Raw genomic sequence first — 17,653 nt, forward strand, 5'->3', positions numbered from 1 at the left:
AAACAAAAGTGCATTTGGATTCAAAGCTCTTCACTACGTTTCAGTGCCTCAGCAGCGGTTCACCTGCTCCAAAGGCCCTACTGTCTTTCAGCTGGCAGGTGGTCTATACAGCCCATTGGCAGATTGTAGTTGCTTTCCTATTGCACTGTGGAATGGGGTCAAGGCTGCACATTTCATGGTCAGTTGAGGAGGTCATTGAGGGAGGCATTGTCTGCCTCTTGGCCTCTTCAATCTTGCCTCGTTCTCTGCTCGCAAACTGTTACACCCCTCACTCTAAGGTGAGCCGAGAACTACCCAAAGTAATCTGAGCTGAATTCAAGCTCGTAGCCAGGTGAGAAATCTATCCTGAACCTGATTTTGCTTGTTGATACAGGCCCTTCAAGCCATCACCAATTTTAACATCATTCTGTGTTCTTTTGATGATGAATTTTAGCAGGATTCTTTACAAATGTGTTTCCCTCAAAGGCTATGGAAATGAGTAACAAAAAAAGGAAGTTGGACCAACACCAGCCCACTGTGAGACTTCTTTCAATAGCTTTCATTTGTTTTCATTTTACTTCATATTTATTCTCTTCATATGTTCTTCAGCTCCTTATTTCCGTCTCTTTATTTTTAACTTTTAAAAATTTTATTCTTGCCAGATATTTTCCTTTCCTTTGACTTATTTATGGCGGTAAACGTGCAAAGTGCCAAATGGTTTCTGGCAATTAATCAAACTATTTTTTTCTGGATATATACGCATGCAATAGGCAAATTTCACCAATTTTTAGTGTAAGATTTAGGGGATCGACTATTACACGCATACTACTTTTGATCGCGATAAGTATCTGTGTCGTTTGACACATTAGGACAGGTATGGACACTCAGCGGCACAAGGACAGCTTCCTCCCCGCTGCCATCAGATTCCTGAATAGTCAATGAACCAAAGACTCTGCCTTACTTTTCGTGCACTGCTATTGAAAGTTTTTTTTGTGTTATTGTTGTAAGATGGTTCACAATTTAAATGTTTGCGCTGTGATGCAGCCGCAAAACACCAAATTTCAAGACTTGTTCATGACAATAAATTCTGGTCCTGACTCTGTGTTGTTGAATGCATTTGGAACTGCAATTATCGGGGCAAATGGAGAATAGATTCAAGATTATTTTGGTATGATGTAATAAAACAGAAAATGTGATTATTACACAAAATTTTATTTAATCTACCATAAGAAAGTCAACGATTCTATATTAGCAAAAATTGCGCAGCGCCATTTACGGCCAGAGAAAGAAAAGCAAAGGAAGGTTCCCCCAGAGTCATTGAACATCCATGGATTTGTCTCCAAGATTCCCGCAGCCGCACCGACTTCGGTCCGAACCATCAGCAACCCGAGATCCAGATCCAGATCTCTGGCACGATCAGGAACCCCTCAGCACCCTTTCACATCCCGGTTCCGATACCTGGTACCCCTTCAGCCAGTCTCCAGCAGTTTGCAGCCTGGAGTGAGTCTCTTGACTACAGTCGCCCACGGCCTGTGTGGGTTCCTTACCTCAAGTCACCAATAGTCCACCGTCAGTGTGTTCTTCAGCCTCCGAGCCCCTCAGAATATTCCTGATGCATTTTGTAGATGGAGCCTCAGGAGGGGAGTGACTCACATAGGTTACCCAGCCTCTTCTCTCTTCTGGTTGGTTCAATTATCTATCTGGTCAGTGGTCAACCCTCAAGGTGGTCAAAAAGTGGGAATCAATGATGGTCATGAGTGCTTGGCCGCCTGGGTCTCGGTGGCCACAGGAGCAGAATTCTTCAGTTTGTTTGAGTGGAAATAAATATTGCATAATCGGCAGCAATTCTTTTAATTTTCTCGCATTCTCTTTGTCCTTTCTTGCGCTGTGATGCAGCCGCAAAACACCGCATTTCAAGACTTGTTCATGACAATAAATTCTGATTCTGACTCTGTGTTGTTGAATGCATTTGGAACTGCAATTATCTGCTCACAATGCCTTCAGATTTGGGGCATGGATCACTTACAATTATAAATTAAAGTTGGGGAAAAGACTAAGAGCTTCACAGCATTGTGGGGATTTACTTAAATGAATTGAGACTTCGTTTGTTCAATAATCCACGGGATGTTGAAAACTTAACAGAAACATCTACTATGAGGGATAGAATAAGAGACAACTTAACCATGTAACAATTACAGCACAGAAGTAGGGCAACTTGGCCCTTCTAGTCCATGCCCAACACTTTCTCCCACCTAACCCCACTGATCTACACTCAGCCCGTAACCCTCCATTTCTTTCCCGTCCGTATATATATCCAACATCTCCTTAAATGTCTGGAAGCTCATTCCACACACCCACCTCTCTCTGAGTAAAAAAGTCCCCCCTTGTGTTTCCTCTAAACCTTTGCCCCCTAACTCTCAACTCATGTGCTCTTGTTTGTTTCTCCTCCTTTCTTAAAGGAAAAAGCCTCTCCACGTCAACTCTATCTATACCCCTAATAATTTTAAATACCTTCATCAAATCCCCTCTCAACCTTCTCTGCTCCAAAGAATAAAGGCCCAACTTAGTTAACCTTTCCCTGTAACTCAGACCCTGTAACCCCGGCAGCATTCTAGTAAATCTTCTCTGCACCCTCTCCAATTTGTTGATATCTTTCCCATACTTTGGTGACCAAAACTTGCACAGACGTTTATTCAGATTGACTGAGGAAAGTGTCAAGGAAAATATACTTTACAAAAGTTGTGACTGATAGAGCAAACAAACACAATTGCATATCCCCTGAAATAAAAATCAGATTTATTCAAAGTAGCATTCCCAGTGAAGATTTCAGCTAACTGGTGTTCGACGTGCTCGTGGCTGTCAGTGGATGTAATTGAGCTGCCAACTTGTATATCAAGTGTGTTTTACAAAAACACAATCCTACCAATGGAGAAGTGGCAGTTCTGCTAAATCCTTGGCCAACGGGGAATAAAATTAAGATCTTATTTTCTGCTGGCTGCTCATCTAATGCTACAGTGCGGATTCACTTCTGGCCCAGCTATTTCCTCAGAGTTTGCATTCTAGCTGCAAGAAAGACATGGCTCCTGGCTGGATGCCAGAGTGAGGTGCAAATTTTGATGCATAGGACATTTGGACAGATACTGTATAAGGATAAGAAGGGTTTAGGAGGATATGGACTAAATGGGAAAAGCCCAGAATGCCAACTCAGGCAAGTTAGGCCAAAGGGCCTGTTCCATGCTGTATGACTCAGTGAATCAGGATGCCTCCCTTCCACTCCCCCTCCCCTTATTCCAGGACAGACCTTGCACACGATCATTCAGACAAGTGTAAAGTGTTGCATTTTGGAAGGACAAAGCAAGAAAGGACATACACAGTAAATGGTAGGCCACTGAGGAGTGCTGTAGAACAGAGAGATGTGGACATGCAGATACATAATTCCCTGAAAGTGGTGTCACAGGTGGATAGGGTTGTAAAGAGAGTTTTTGGCATATTGGCCTTCATAAATCAGTGTATTGCACACAGTAGTAGTATAGGGTGCAGTTTTGGTCACCTAACTACAGGAAAGATATCAATAAAATAGAAAGAGTGCAGAGAAAATGTATTGGGATGCTGTTGGGACTTCAGGAACTGAGTTACAGGGGAAGGATAAGCAGGTTAGGTCTTTGTTTCCTGGAGCACAGAAGATGAGGGGAGATTTGTTAGAGGTATGTAAAATTATGAGGGGGATAGAGAGTAAATGTAGATAGGCTTTTTTCACTGAGAGGAGGTGAGATACAAACCAGAGGACATGGGTTAAGGGTGAAAGTGGAAAAAGTTTAGAGGGAACATGTGGGGGAACTTTTTCACACAGAGAGTGGTGGGCATATGGAACAAGCTGCCAGCTGAAGTGGTGAATATAAGCTCAATTTTAATATTTAAGAAGTATTTGGACAGAGACATGGATAGGAGAGGGTTGGAGGGCTAAGAACTGGGTGCAGGTCAGTGGGACTAGGCAAAAAAAAATGGGTTTGGCACAAACTAGAAGAGCCAAAGTGGCCTATTTCTGTGCTATAATGTTCTGTTCTATAATAATCCTCTATCCTAACTGTATCCCTAAGATTAAGTGATGCAGAGAATCCAGTTTTTTTGAGTGTAGTTTCTGTTGTCACTGATCTACATTTGCTACTTCTTATGAGAGAGTGAGAGGTGATATTGTTCTTGTTCATTACCATCTGACTTAGCAGAAGAATTGTTTGATGAACAGGCTTGATCCACTCTCTGAGGTGTATCAGACTTTATGACTTTGGTGTGCAAAATGATAGACTATAAACATCTTTTGGCAAAACATCAGAGGAAGAGCTCTGTCCAGTCATTGTGCGTGCCATCCTTTGGCTCTTTGAGCTGCAAACAATTCTATTTAGAGCTGATTTTTAGCGGGCTGCGCTGTGTGCAACCAGACAACCAGTAGCATTGCTCTCCTGTCCAAAACGATGAACATTCCACCATGCAATGTGTGAAATATTGTTCAGTTGCCAAGGTGGGCCTGTATTCATTTAAGGACTAATTATAAGTCAATAAAAAAATAGAATCAATATCTTGCTCCACCAATCAATATGATTTGGGGTACTCATTTACCTTAGTACCACTTTCCACAAATCTATTTAATCTCTTGATACTTAAAAGCATATTGATCTGTCTTGAATGTTCTCAGTGACTAAGCCTCTAGGTAAACCCTTTGAAAGATTTCCTATCCTCTGCGTGAAGAAATTTCTACTCATCTCTGCCCTTATTGGCCAAACCCTGAATCTGAGAGTGCCCCAGGTTCTAGGCACTCCATCCTGGGGAAATGTCATCCCCACATTGACCGTATTAAGTGCCATAAGAATTTTGTGCATTTCAATTTGATCACCTCATGTTTATTTAAATTCTGGTGAACTTAAGCCAATTTTTCCAAAATCTTTCACTGTACAACAAAACTGTCATCTTAGGAATCAGCCTGGTTAACCTTTCCTGCCCTCCATCTATTAAAGGGAAACCAAGATTGTGCACAGAATTCATATGCAGTTTGATGATGCTCTACTTAACTGGAGCAAGATGTTTCTAGCCTTGCACTCAAATATTCTTGCCATAAAAGCCAACATACAATTTGCCTCTCTAATTGCTTGCCTTGCATGCAGTGTACCTTTCATTAATATTTCTACAACCTCACCCCAGTCCCTTTGAATGTCAACATCCTTCAGTTACTCACTATTTAAAAAGTACTCTGCATGTATATTTCTCCTAAAGAAGATAACTTCATGTTTACACATCAAGCATGTCAGCGCCTATTTATATTATCCCTTACTATATTATTCTTGAAGCCACTCTTGTTCTTTACAACCAACAGAGTCTCCCAGCTTTGCATCCTCAGTAAACCTGGATATATTTTACGGGGTCCCTTCATCCAAATTACTGATGTGGGCCACCGAGGCTAATCCACATCTGTGTGACTTGACCAAAAGAAAGTCACTATTCGGCCTACCAATAAGAATCCTGCAAATTCACTGCCAAGCCAAGGCCAGCCATAAATTAGAGGAGCAAACGTAATATTTTGTCCTGGCACTCTCCAACCAGATGGCATGGAGCATCGAGTTCTCCAGTTTCTACGAGCCTACTCCCCATTCTCCCTTTCTTCCCTATGTCTTTGCTCTTCCAGCTCTTTGCCCTCCCCCTTCCCTCTCCATTCACTGAGCCATCCCCCCTTTCCCCTGTTTGCTGGTGAGCCCTCACTCCCTTACCCACCTTTTGCCTCCTGCCTGAGGGACTGTGCTCCTCCCCCTACCCTTCCCCCAACCCCACCATTTTCTTCAGGCGCCTGCCCATATTTTGCTCAAACCTTGATGAAAGTCTCAGGGCTGAAAAGTTGGTTATGTATCTTTATCTTTGCTGTATAAAGTACACATTGACCTACTGAATTTTTCCAGCGTTGTGTTCTTATTCAACCGACAGTGTCTTCAGACTTTACATCGTCAAAATTTATTTTATGGGGAATCTCAAAATTGGCATTGGTGAGTGACATAGAGAATGTAGTGGACAGGAAAGTCACACTCATTGCAAGAGCCACATTTGTTTCGGAAATTTGCTCTTCATGACAAACTGGCATGTGGGGCCCGACGGGGGGAAGAAATGTACCATTACCTGCAAGTAAGAGAGTACCCACCATCAGAGACACCCAGCCCTGTGCAACTGCCTTTGTGGTCATCAGTGAAGCTGAATGTATAAAGTTGGGAAGTGGTGGTTACTGATGATCTTTCAGGCATTTAACACCACAACCCAAGCCTAATTATTCCCATCGGACTTCATCCAATGTGTCCAGAAGACAAATTCACTCCCTTCCTGTCATATTTTATTAGACGTCCTGCAGGAGGCCAGAGTCAGTCAATAAACAATAAAGGCTAACAGTTTGAATAGTTTGCAACTGGGTGAGACAGTTGAAAAGTATCTCGAGGGAAGGGGAAGTCCCATCTGTGAACTTTGCATAAAACTTATTGGCCAAAGATGAAGAAGGAAGGGATAGTGTTTGTGATACTGGGAGGTCTGGGTCTTGTGTAGAGGAGGGATTTGGCAAAGCAAATGTGGAATGAACCCATTACCAGCTCCTTCAAGGATTATCTGCTGCATGAAAAAGATTATTAGAACACAACTCAAGTGACAAAAACAAATCTTTGGATGTTTTCACCATTCCTCGCCTGCAGAATTCATCATTTTGATTCCAACTTGCAGCAAACACGCCCTGCTGTAGCAACTCTTCTGCAAACGGCCCACAAAGCCTCCCTCCCGTAGCCCTTCCCTAGGAGAGCTCAGTCATGTTAAACAACAAAGTCTGCAGATGCTGGGCTCAAGTGCAATGAACAGATGTGCTGGAAAAACACAACAGACTACTAAGCGGCCCATACCTTGATGAAAGGTGCAGGCTCGAAATGTTGGTTCCCCTTTACTTCCTACAGATGCTGTGTGACCTGCTGAGTTTCTCCAGCACTTCTGCGTACAGTTCAATAGTGTCTGCTGGTCAGTCCAGTAGGTACATTTAAGTGACTGCAATCCTGCAATGGAGTTTAAGTATAAATCATTCCTCACTGAGAACGCACCTACATATGTCAGTAGGCAGAAGTCTGGCCTGTATAATAATGCAATGGAAGGATAAGAAGGTCTGATAAATTTCCCCTTTGATTGGGAACCAGATGTTTAGATATGAAGTTGATATGTACAAGCCAGACCAAATACTGGTGAGAGTTTTGTTTTTACACTTGGTTCTGTCTTGGAGAATGATTAGAAGAACACCTGAATTCTGGCACCTGTATGTACTGTTTAGGCTATCATTCAGTGTACTTTCCTTCTTAATCTTGTGAAATCTCCTTGATTTCAGGCAGAATTGGGCATGGTGGGGGTGGGAGTCATGCAAGATTGCAAAGAGATGGGTAATGATTTCGCATTTACCACATCCTAATGTAAAAATTAGGGCCAAACGCTTCCTTTTAAGCTTGAGAGTGTGATGCAGGTATTCAGTACAAACTCATTCAGAAAAATTTACAGGTGACAAAAGATCCTTTCGGCTTAAAAATAAGAGAATCAAAGAATAAGAAGAAAAAAGGGAGAGGGGAAGTATTTTTTTTCAGCAAAATCTTAATTTGAAGTTCTAATCCTGCATCACAAACGTTCTTTTCCTTTTCCTTTGAAGTTAAGACCAAATGTTTTCCTGTGTCCTGCAGGACATAGACAGAAGTTGGAAGAGCAGAGTAAAAGTGCCGGCCTGGCCTTCTCAGAACGGCTCAGTGAATTAGAGCAGCTACGTCGTTCGGCCATGAGGCCCAGCCCTCATCACCCCACGACCACTCCCAACTCACGGCCCTCACTGAACCCCACAGCTGCCTTTAACCCTCAGGCACAGACCCAAATTCAAGGTAGGTACACGAGAGCTACGCAGAAAGAGGCGCCGCAAATCTAGCTTCTTTGCTAACTATTTTTGAGTACGATGTTGAACTTTTTTTTTTAAAGTGTAGCTTTGCGATCTGTTATGGTGTCTGCAGCCTTTTTGGATGTATCTAGTTTACAATGAAAGGTGACGTAGACTGTACCACGGCAAATCAGAAATGAATCAGTTGCCGTCTTTAACAATATTGTTCAGGTTGAAAATACACAAGAACCTCATTTTTATGAGATCCTGAGGCAACAAAGAGAAGCTGGGGACACTCTTGTCGATCAGGCAACATCCACAGAGAGAAAAGGACAGCCAAGTCTTGACATAGGGTCCCGGCCTGAAATGCCAATTGACCTCTTCTCTCCATGGACGCTGCCTGACCTGCTGAGTCCACCCAAATATTCTTCAGCTTGTTAATTCCTTGATCAACAGTAGAAACATGATAATACATGTCCTGGTATTGGAGAGATGAGAAATAGATGGCAGATTCCAGAGTCTACACACTATGACCTAACCCTCCAGTTCATTGTCTAATGTCGGTGTGTACAAGGCAGCCAAATGTAAGATTAGGCACCTGTGTAGAAAAGAGGGAAACTCAGTGATATGGATGTTAATGGTTTTGTAATCAGTATTCAATGTTAGCATTTATTTCATCAATTTAAAACTAAAGGATTTATTATTGTGATAAAATTTCATGGAGTAACTGCAGAACAAAGCTTACCCACAAAATATAGCCTTTGATTGATACATGCTCAGACAAATAAGCCCTGCACTAAATGCCAACCTTTTGTTTCTTTTAATCTGTTGAAGTGAAAGCACCTGTTCATTCAGTAAGTTACCCAAACAAGTTTTTACCTGGTCTGAACCCAGTTGTCATTACATCACACAACTGGCAGATGAAAGGTCACCTTTGTTCCAGAACCACACAAACACTTTTCTTTCAATACAATTATGCGATTTAACCTGATACCTCATTTTGCTGAACTAAAGTGGGTGCTTTCCAATTGTTCAGGCTATTTCATTTGTCAACATTCCCCGTTCAAGTGTACCCAAAATGTAAGTGTGTGGGTTGCTGTCGATTTAGATTTTCTGGGTACAAGCTCAATTTTCACTTAAAGTTGAGGTTGATTAAATTCTTCTGGGGGTGGACCACTAAATCGCTTAACACCCTGCTCTAGTTATCAGTGAAACTCTGCACCTGTATCCGTGTATTCAAGCTCCCCTTTGTGGCCTTCTCTACATCGGAGAGATTGGGCGCAGACTGGGAGGTCACTTGGCTGAGCATCTTCGATCCGTCCGCATCAGTGACAGGGATCTCCCAGGGGCCAACCACTTCAATTCCACGCCTCACTCCCACAGTGACATGTTTGTCCACTGTCTCATGTAACTATCCCACCAAGACCACCTGTAGATTGGAGGAGCAATACTTGATTTTCCATCTCGCCACTCTCCAACCGGATGGCATTAATGTCAACTTCTCTGGTTTCTGCTAACCAACTCTCCATTCTCCCTCCCTTCCATTTCCCTTTGTCTTCTTGCTTCTAGCTGTCCACCCCCTTCCCTCTACACTCTCAGAGACATCACTCCTCCCCAGCTTGCTGCTGTTCTCTCCCTCCCTTATCCACCTATTACCTCCTGCCTTTGGGACTGTGCTCCTCCCCCTACCCCTCCCCCCTACCATTTTGTTCGGGCACCTGCCAACATTTTTTTCATACCTTGATGATGGACTCAAGCCTGAAACATTGGTTATGTACCTTCATCTTTGGTGCATAAAGTAGACTGTTTGACCTGCTGAGTTTCTCCAGTGTTGTTTTTTTACTCCCCTGGAACACTTCTTCTCTTCTTGCTGTAGTTCTCTTGACCCTAGCCTGTCATCTCAGATCCCCGAAGATGTCCTGATTTCACTCAGTTTAAACCTCCCCCAGTTACCAATCTGATGTCCATGTGTGGAGTCCATGTGACAGTTTATCACTCCTTTGCTTTGTAATCCCATTCCTCTGTTTCTGCTTTCCCAATGCTGTATCTTCACCAATGCTCTTCTTCCTGAAGAACTCTGGTCTCATGAACTCATGCCTCCATGTCTCTACCAGCTTAATGACTGAACACTTTTGGTCTGACTCATTTTTGTTTGCAGACTTTCTAAATAGCAAGCGGGAAATTGATTGCATTAATAGTCATTGCACATATAACGACTAATGAAGGGGTATTTATACCTTGTAGTTCTGCAATATCTCCTCATGTGACTGCGAAACGAAAGACCTTTATCACAAGAACAAAAGCAGCCGATTATCTACTGTTAACTGCTCATTTCTTCATCCCTTAACTTCCTGAATCAGGTTCCCAGCATGCCTAATGATTACAATTTTAAAATTATTCTTTCTTTTTCAATCTTTTTATTAAAGATATTATAGTAAACAATACATGGGGAGAATACAATCCAGAATTGAATAGTTAAAACAAAAACATCACTCTATTGCAATGCATAATACAACATAAAACATTATTACATAGTGACATTTTGAATTTTGAAAGGAAATATTTAAAAAGGAGAATAAAATTTGTTATTAAAACCTCATCTAACCTACCAAAATAAACCAAAAGACAGCAACAACAAAGGCTGGGCAGGTCCATACAAACGGTTTATCTGGTCTTTGTTAAAATTATTGACAAAGAAAAATTCAAAGGGGTCTGTTCAATACTGCAATGACCAAAACTCGAGGACATTCATTCCATTTCGGAATCAGGCTCCAATCCCAATTCTGTGGAGAGTGAAGTCACAGGTTTTCACCTGTGATGTCAATTAGCTCCAATTTTATTGTCTCCGGGAGCCAAGGTGAGATTATTGAGGGCGAGAGAGGCAATTAAGCTCTATTTTTACTGGCCCAGTTCTGATTCCATAAGGTGGGTGGAGTTAAAATCCAAGTGTTGGTTTTACTGCCACAACAACTTAATTTATATATATATATTTATATATTATATATATATATATATATATATATATATATATATATACACACACATACACTCAATCACTGGGTATGCCAGGCATTTGTTGGAGTCTCTTCCTGTATTGGGCAAAGATGTCATGTCTCTAAAGTGAGGTAATAATCTATGACTGATATTGTTATATGCAAAAGCCAATTATTGACAAACCCCTACTCTACATCAGACTGAGAAGATTGCTTTGTTGAGCACTCATTTCAATTCCCCGTCCCTCGCTGACATGTCTGTCCATGGTTTCATGCACTGCCAGACTGAGACCACCCACAAATTAGAGGAACACCTCATCTTCCGTCTGGACACCCTCCAGCTGGAGGGCATTAACATCGACCTCCTGTTTCCGTTAAACCCCTTTTCCCCTTCTTCTTCCCAGTGCTCTCTCTCTCTCTTTCTCTCTCTCTCTTCCCTTTTCCCTCTGTCTCCTTTCACAGAGCCCAAAATCAAGTTGCACTTTATCATCTCTAATTAACACCTTTTGTTGGTCTGGACTCTTCTGCCTCTCATTCTTCAGTCTTTATTCTGATGCCTTCCTGTTCTTTGCTTACACCTTGAAGAAGGGCTCAGGCCAGAAACTTTAGTAATATATCTTTATCTCCCATGGATGCTGCAAGTTTAGATGAGTTCCTCCAGCATTTCTGTGTGTTTTTACAAGTTACAACCTGCCTGTCCAGTTCTCTATGTTCATTGATACATATATGAATAGAGAATGATTGAAAATAAAGATTCAGATTGCATTATTTAGAAGGAAGCGATTAGAAAGAAATATGTTCAGACGCAATGCACATGTTGCAGTTTTTTTAAATTCAGTAGAATCTGCTCCCTTTATTTGGAATCTACTCCTTGCTCTCACGTGCATCTCAGATTCCAAGGAACGTACTTGATTGTCCTGCAATGTTTTTGGATATCAAAGTTTCACATTTCTAGACTGAGGAAATGGGGTAGTTTAAATAAAATTAGTGGGTCATTCCTGTCCTCAGATGGTGAACTGGGAGTGAGAATGATTGCTAATTAAGCTGACGTTCAAAATAGACTTTTACATCCACATTGATCTTGTCAGCATGTATCATAAGGAATGAACATTTGGGCAGAGAATCAAAGGCCAGATAAAATTATAAACTAACCAGACAATGTACTTTTAGGAAAAGAGGCTAAACTTGGAAATAACTTAATTATTTTAATTTCAATTAAACAATTCACAACGTGATTTTCTTTTCCTTGTTCAAAATCAATGTGTTTTGAGTTTTATAAAATATTTTAAAAGTGTCTTCATAAAATCGTTTAGATTTTATCTGCAGGAATTCTTTTCTGTTTAAACAGGAAGAGCAGTTTCTGAAGCTCAGGCTTTTTCACTGGACTGACTTCAAATTGGATAATTTAAATCATATGTAAAAAGACAAATAGAAGCAGATTTGTTATCAAAATGCTATTGTCTTTTTATGAATGGACTCGCAACAGCTGGCTAAACTCATGCAAGCTACTTCCACAAGACTTTTAAGTATGTTTATTGATAAAAAAAATTGCATTACAACTTCAGAATTGCAAAAAATAAAATGGTTTTTTGGTGAGTTCTTATAGCATTGTGTCTAATTGAACTGCAGCTTAACACTTCCTGCAATGCTGGGCATTTTTTCCTTTTTTTGGTAATTTTATTAAGTTTTTTGACCGTTCATGCAGTCCAAGTACAAAATTAAAGAGCACAAAAGACAAAAGTAAATCCAGTATTTTCTGCATGGTGGTTATACCCCAATTCACCCCTCGCCCCCGTAGTGCACGTCGAAAGAACCAAAGACTTGTTGATCCAAACCAAGGCTTTTATTAACTAAAAGACTGGAGCGTATCACAAGTAGGTCGACCAGTCCAGAATGACCTGGTCTGGCTAGGAGCAATCCTTTAAGACCTGCCAGTAGGTGGCAAGGCTTTTATTAACTAAAAGACTGGAGCATATCACAAGTAGGTCGACCTGTCCAGAATGACCTGGTCTGGCTTGGAGCAATCCTTTAAGACCTGCCAGTAGGTGGCAAGGCTTTTATTAACTAAAAGACTGGAGCATATCACAAGTAGGTCGACCAGTCCAGAATGACCTGGCCTGGCTTGGAGCAACCCTTTAAGACCTGCCAGTCGGTGGCAAGGCTTTTATTAACTAAAAGACTGGAGCATATCACAAGTAGGTCGACCAGTCCAGAATGACCTGGTCTGGCGAGGAGCAATCCTTTAAGACCTGCCAGTAGGTGGCAAGGTTTTTATTAACTAAAAGACTGGAGCATAGCACAAGTAGGTCGACCAGTCCAGAATGACCTGGTCTGGCTAGGAGCAATCCTTTAAGACCTGCCAGTAGGTGGCAAGGCTTTTATTAACTAAAAGACTGGAGCATATCACAAGTAGGTCGACCAGTCCAGAATGACCTGGTCTGGCTTGGAGCAATCCTTTAAGACCTGCCAGTAGGTGGCAAGGCTTTTATTAACTAAAAGAGTGGAGCATATCACAAGTAGGTCGACCTGTCCAGAATGTCCTGGTCTGGCTTGGAGCAATCCTTTAAGACCTGCCAGTAGGTGGCAAGGCTTTTATTAACTAAAAGAGTGGAGCATATCACAAGTAGGTCGACCAGTCCAGAATGACCTGGTCTGGCGAGGAGCAATCCTTTAAGACCTGCCAGTAGGTGGCAAGGCTTTTATTAACTAAAAGAGTGGAGCATATCACAAGTAGGTCGACCTGTCCAGAATGTCCTGGTCTGGCTTGGAGCAATCCTTTAAGACCTGCCAGTAGGTGGCAAGGCTTTTATTAACTAAAAGAGTGGAGCATATCACAAGTAGGTCGACCAGTCCAGAATGACCTGGTCTGGCTTGGAGCAATCCTTTAAGACCTGCCAGTAGGTGGCAAGGCTTTTATTAACTAAAAGACTGGAGCATATCACAAGTAGGTCGACCAGTCCAGAATGACCTGGTCTGGCTTGGAGCAATCCTTTAAGACCTGCCAGTAGGTGGCAAGGCTTTTATTAACTAAAAGACTGGAGCATATCACAAGTAGGTCGACCAGTCCAGAATGACCTGGTCTGGCTAGGAGCAATCCTTGAAGACCCGCCAGTAGGTGGCGCTACACTCTCAGCCAATCACAGTCATCCTACACGACCATCTGTACATATACACATTGGTGATAGAATCTGTACTATCACACCCCCCCCAACCCCCACACACCCAAGAAAGACCCCAAAAAAAAGATGTAGAAAAAGAAAAGTAAGAAAGAGATAAAGAAATAGAAAAGAAAGAAAAAAGCAGAAAGGATTGCTGAAAAGTGCGGATCGGAAGTTCATATTTCATTTGATTTTTCTTTGGAGAGGATCAGTGAGGTCTCGAGGGCTAGGAAGAATATAACTAAAGATTTACACCTGAGATTTGCAAATATGGATGCCAAACTTGTAAAAATATGTCATACTTATTTCTTAAGTTATAGGCAATTTTCTTAAAGGGGAACACAACTCTGCATTTCCTCATCCAAGGTGAATCAGACTTCCACGTAACCGCTATACATTTTCTGGCCACTGTCAATACGATTTTAACAGATTCTGTTTGATGTTGGACAGTTTCAGTTTAGGTCATATCCCTATAATATTCCCTAGTAAAAATAATTCTGGGATTTGTGGAAATTGAATTCCCGTAATCTGCTCTAAGAAATTTCCTAAATTTCCTAACTCCTCGCCACATCTAAAACATTGGTCTGATAGTTCTGGTTGTTCCCTTGAGAGATAAGAATAAGAGGTTGTATCTAAAAGCCTGAGCCTGACATGTCCGTCCATGGTCTCATGCACTGCCAGACTGAGACCACCCACTTCATTTCTGTCTGAGCATCTTTCAATTGGATGGCATTAACATTGACTTCTCTGGCTTCCGTTAAACCCATTCCCCCCCCCCCACCCCCTTCTTCCCCCATCGTCTTTTCCTCAACTCTGTCTCTCTCTCTCTTTTCCCATTTCCCCTCTATCTCCTTTTACAGACCCAAAATCAATTCTCACCTCTCCTCTTATCATGTTCAATTAACACAACGTTGCCCTGGACTCCTTCCCCAGCCAGGCTTTTTCTGATGCCTTCCTGTTCTTTGCTTGTTGCTTGAAGAAGGGCTCAGGACCGAGACGCCAATAATATATCTTTACTTTCCATGGACACTGTGAGACCAGCTGAGTTCCTCCAGCATTTCTGTGTGTTTTTACTACCATCACAGCATCTGCAGACTTTCTTGTTTCGTGCTGTCTTCAGAAACAGCTTTTTTCCCAATTATTTTCTCCCATTATCTCTCTTCCGGAGATGAGCTTCACCAGGGTGCGGTCCTTTGGTTTTAAATGTCTTTGGAGACTACTTTCAAATATAATTTCTCAAACGTCAGTGAGGGTTGACAGCCTGCTTTATCACAGAGGACATCAGAGCCAAGCCTAATCCTGTCCATACAGATGTTCCCCAGAAGAGGTTTGGACTGCATCCTAAACTAGGGGAATGTTCATTTTTTTAAATCCCACCCAGCAAGGAGCATTGTATCACCTTCCCACACTCCCCTGCCCAGTTCATTGTTTGGTGTTGGTAATGATGCAGCACAATTGCCGTAACAATTAGCACAACACCTTTACAGCACCAGCGATTAGGGCCAGGGTTCAAATCCTGCACTGTCCGTAAGGAATTTGTTCGATTTCCCTGTGTCTGCGTGTGGGTTTTCCCCCGGGGCTCCAGTTTCCTCCCACCATTCGAAACGTACTGGGGCTGTAGGTTAATTGGGCAGCATGGCCTTGTGGGCCAAAATGGCCTGTTACCTTGCAGTATGTCTAAATTTAAATATGTGTGTATATATATATTATGTCACTATATCTTTAGGTATTAAGGGAAGCAAAGGAAATGGGAATTGAGTGGCCATGTGGACAAAGCACAAAACCAGGCATGATCTTGGTGAATGGAGCATCAGGATTAAAAAGTAATATGGTCAGCTCCTTCTTTGAGTTCGTTGTTTCTATTTTCCATTTTGACTTAAAAACATTGAACACAATCAAAAAAAAAAGTTAGCCGTTATCTGAACTAAACACATGAAGAATTGATTTATACACGTTGAACTCTGCTTCTAACTTGCAGCTGGCTGACGATTCAGAAAAGCAGTGAAGCAAAGGGACAAATTTCTACCACTTAATATTTCATATCAGAGATTTCAAAAAGTCTTTTATCAATTCAGTTTACTTTCTGGCTTCAAAGGGTGTTCATTTAACTTGGAAGGAGGGGTGAAGTCAAACAGATTTTTACAGACCGTCTGCAGACATTAGCGCAATAGCTGTTGGTTGATATGAACTGTGCGTGTATATGTGTGTGAGTGCGTGCATATGGGTACGCCCAACAGAGTGAGAGAAAGAGGGTGTGTGTGTCTGTTTGTCTGTGTGTGTTTTGTGTATATCTGGGTATTTGTGTGTGTGTATGTTTGTGGGTATTTGTGTGAGTGTGTGTGTTTGTGTGTGGGAGGGACATGTGTGTGTGTGTGTGTGTGTGTGTATTTGTGTTGTGGGGGTGTTTGTATGTTTATAATTGTGTGTGTGTGAAAGAGAGAGAGGGAGGGGGATTTGAATTGCGGACTCCCAGCCTTGCTGTACCAACAGCACTGATGGCTGGTACATGTTTTTACTCAGAGGTTTGGCTGGGATCCATGTATTGGCACTGAATCAACTTAAACTAACACCTGTCTGAGACAATGAGCAGCTTGTTACTTGTCTGTGTCATGGAGGTCATAATTTTAAGATAAAGCAAAAGTGTATTCCAAAAAGAATTTTAAGATGGCCAGGAAAAGCCCATAAACCCACTGACATGAATGAAGCGTGTTCTAACCTCGAAAACCAGAGTGGTGTCCTTTGGCCACCTGAAGCTGCGAGCCATTGACTGAATGCTTGTGACATGTCTAAATGTCACTGCATTTCAGAATTATTTACTGTACATATTAGCTGTCCAGGGTATTTCTGGGAAATGTCATAAAGACCTGATTTCTATGTCCACAAAGCATCCAGGTTGTTTGCTGCCAAACATGGGTTGTCGGCATTTGGGTTTTCCCCAAAGATGAATCTGACTTGCTTTCCATTCTGATCATGGAGTCAGGTATGATTTGTGTTTGTGCCTCAAGCAATGGTTTAGAGATTTATTTGGTGTGACTGAATAATCTTTTGGGCTTACCGCAGTCTCTCATTAAAATAGTGGATGTTGTGAAATTAGTTTTAAAAGAATGTTAACCACAAATTAAGATAGAATATCTTTAATATTTCCTGGAAACTGCATCCTGGAGAATCACAGGCGCCAGGAGGAGATCAATTGGCAGCCCATGCACTTTTTAAATTGGCAATATTTGAACATAGAACAGAGTAGCACAGGAGCAGCCCCTTCAACCCATGATGTCTGCACCAAACAGGAGCAGACAGACACCCTGATACTGGGTGGTAGTGACAGGGCTACCAGTTCACAGGCATAGCGTTACTTATCAGCCTGGGCCTTTGTGACAGGGTTCAATACCACAGAACACTACAGCACAGAAACAGGCCATTTGGCCCATCTAGTTGTTAAATTGTTATTATATCTAGTCCCATTGACCTGCACCAAGACCATAGCTCTCCCATCCATTTACCTAACCAAATTTCTCTTAAATGTCGAAATCGAGCCTGCATTCACCACTTCCGCTGGCAGCTCATTTTGATATTCTCACCGCTCTCTGGGTGAAGGTTCTCTTAATATTCCC

General features: G+C 41.9%; 1 protein-coding gene across 4 annotated transcripts in view; it reads left to right on the top strand.

Moving 5' to 3' along the window:
* runx1 (RUNX family transcription factor 1) overlaps positions 1-17,653 on the top strand; it is a 198,215-nt gene that overhangs the window by 167,142 nt on the left and 13,420 nt on the right. For 2 of the 4 annotated variants that reach the window (XM_069888817.1, XM_069888818.1), the window contains one exon: positions 7,707-7,898. The exons of the other annotated variants lie outside the window; for them this stretch is intronic. In XM_069888817.1, the coding sequence (XP_069744918.1) occupies positions 7,707-7,898 (192 nt within the window). The remainder of the gene's footprint in view (positions 1-7,706; positions 7,899-17,653) is intronic. 4 annotated transcript variants of the gene reach the window in all.

Source organism: Narcine bancroftii, chromosome 7 (genome assembly GCF_036971445.1).
Source record: "Narcine bancroftii isolate sNarBan1 chromosome 7, sNarBan1.hap1, whole genome shotgun sequence".
Lineage (NCBI taxonomy): Eukaryota > Metazoa > Chordata > Chondrichthyes > Torpediniformes > Narcinidae > Narcine > Narcine bancroftii.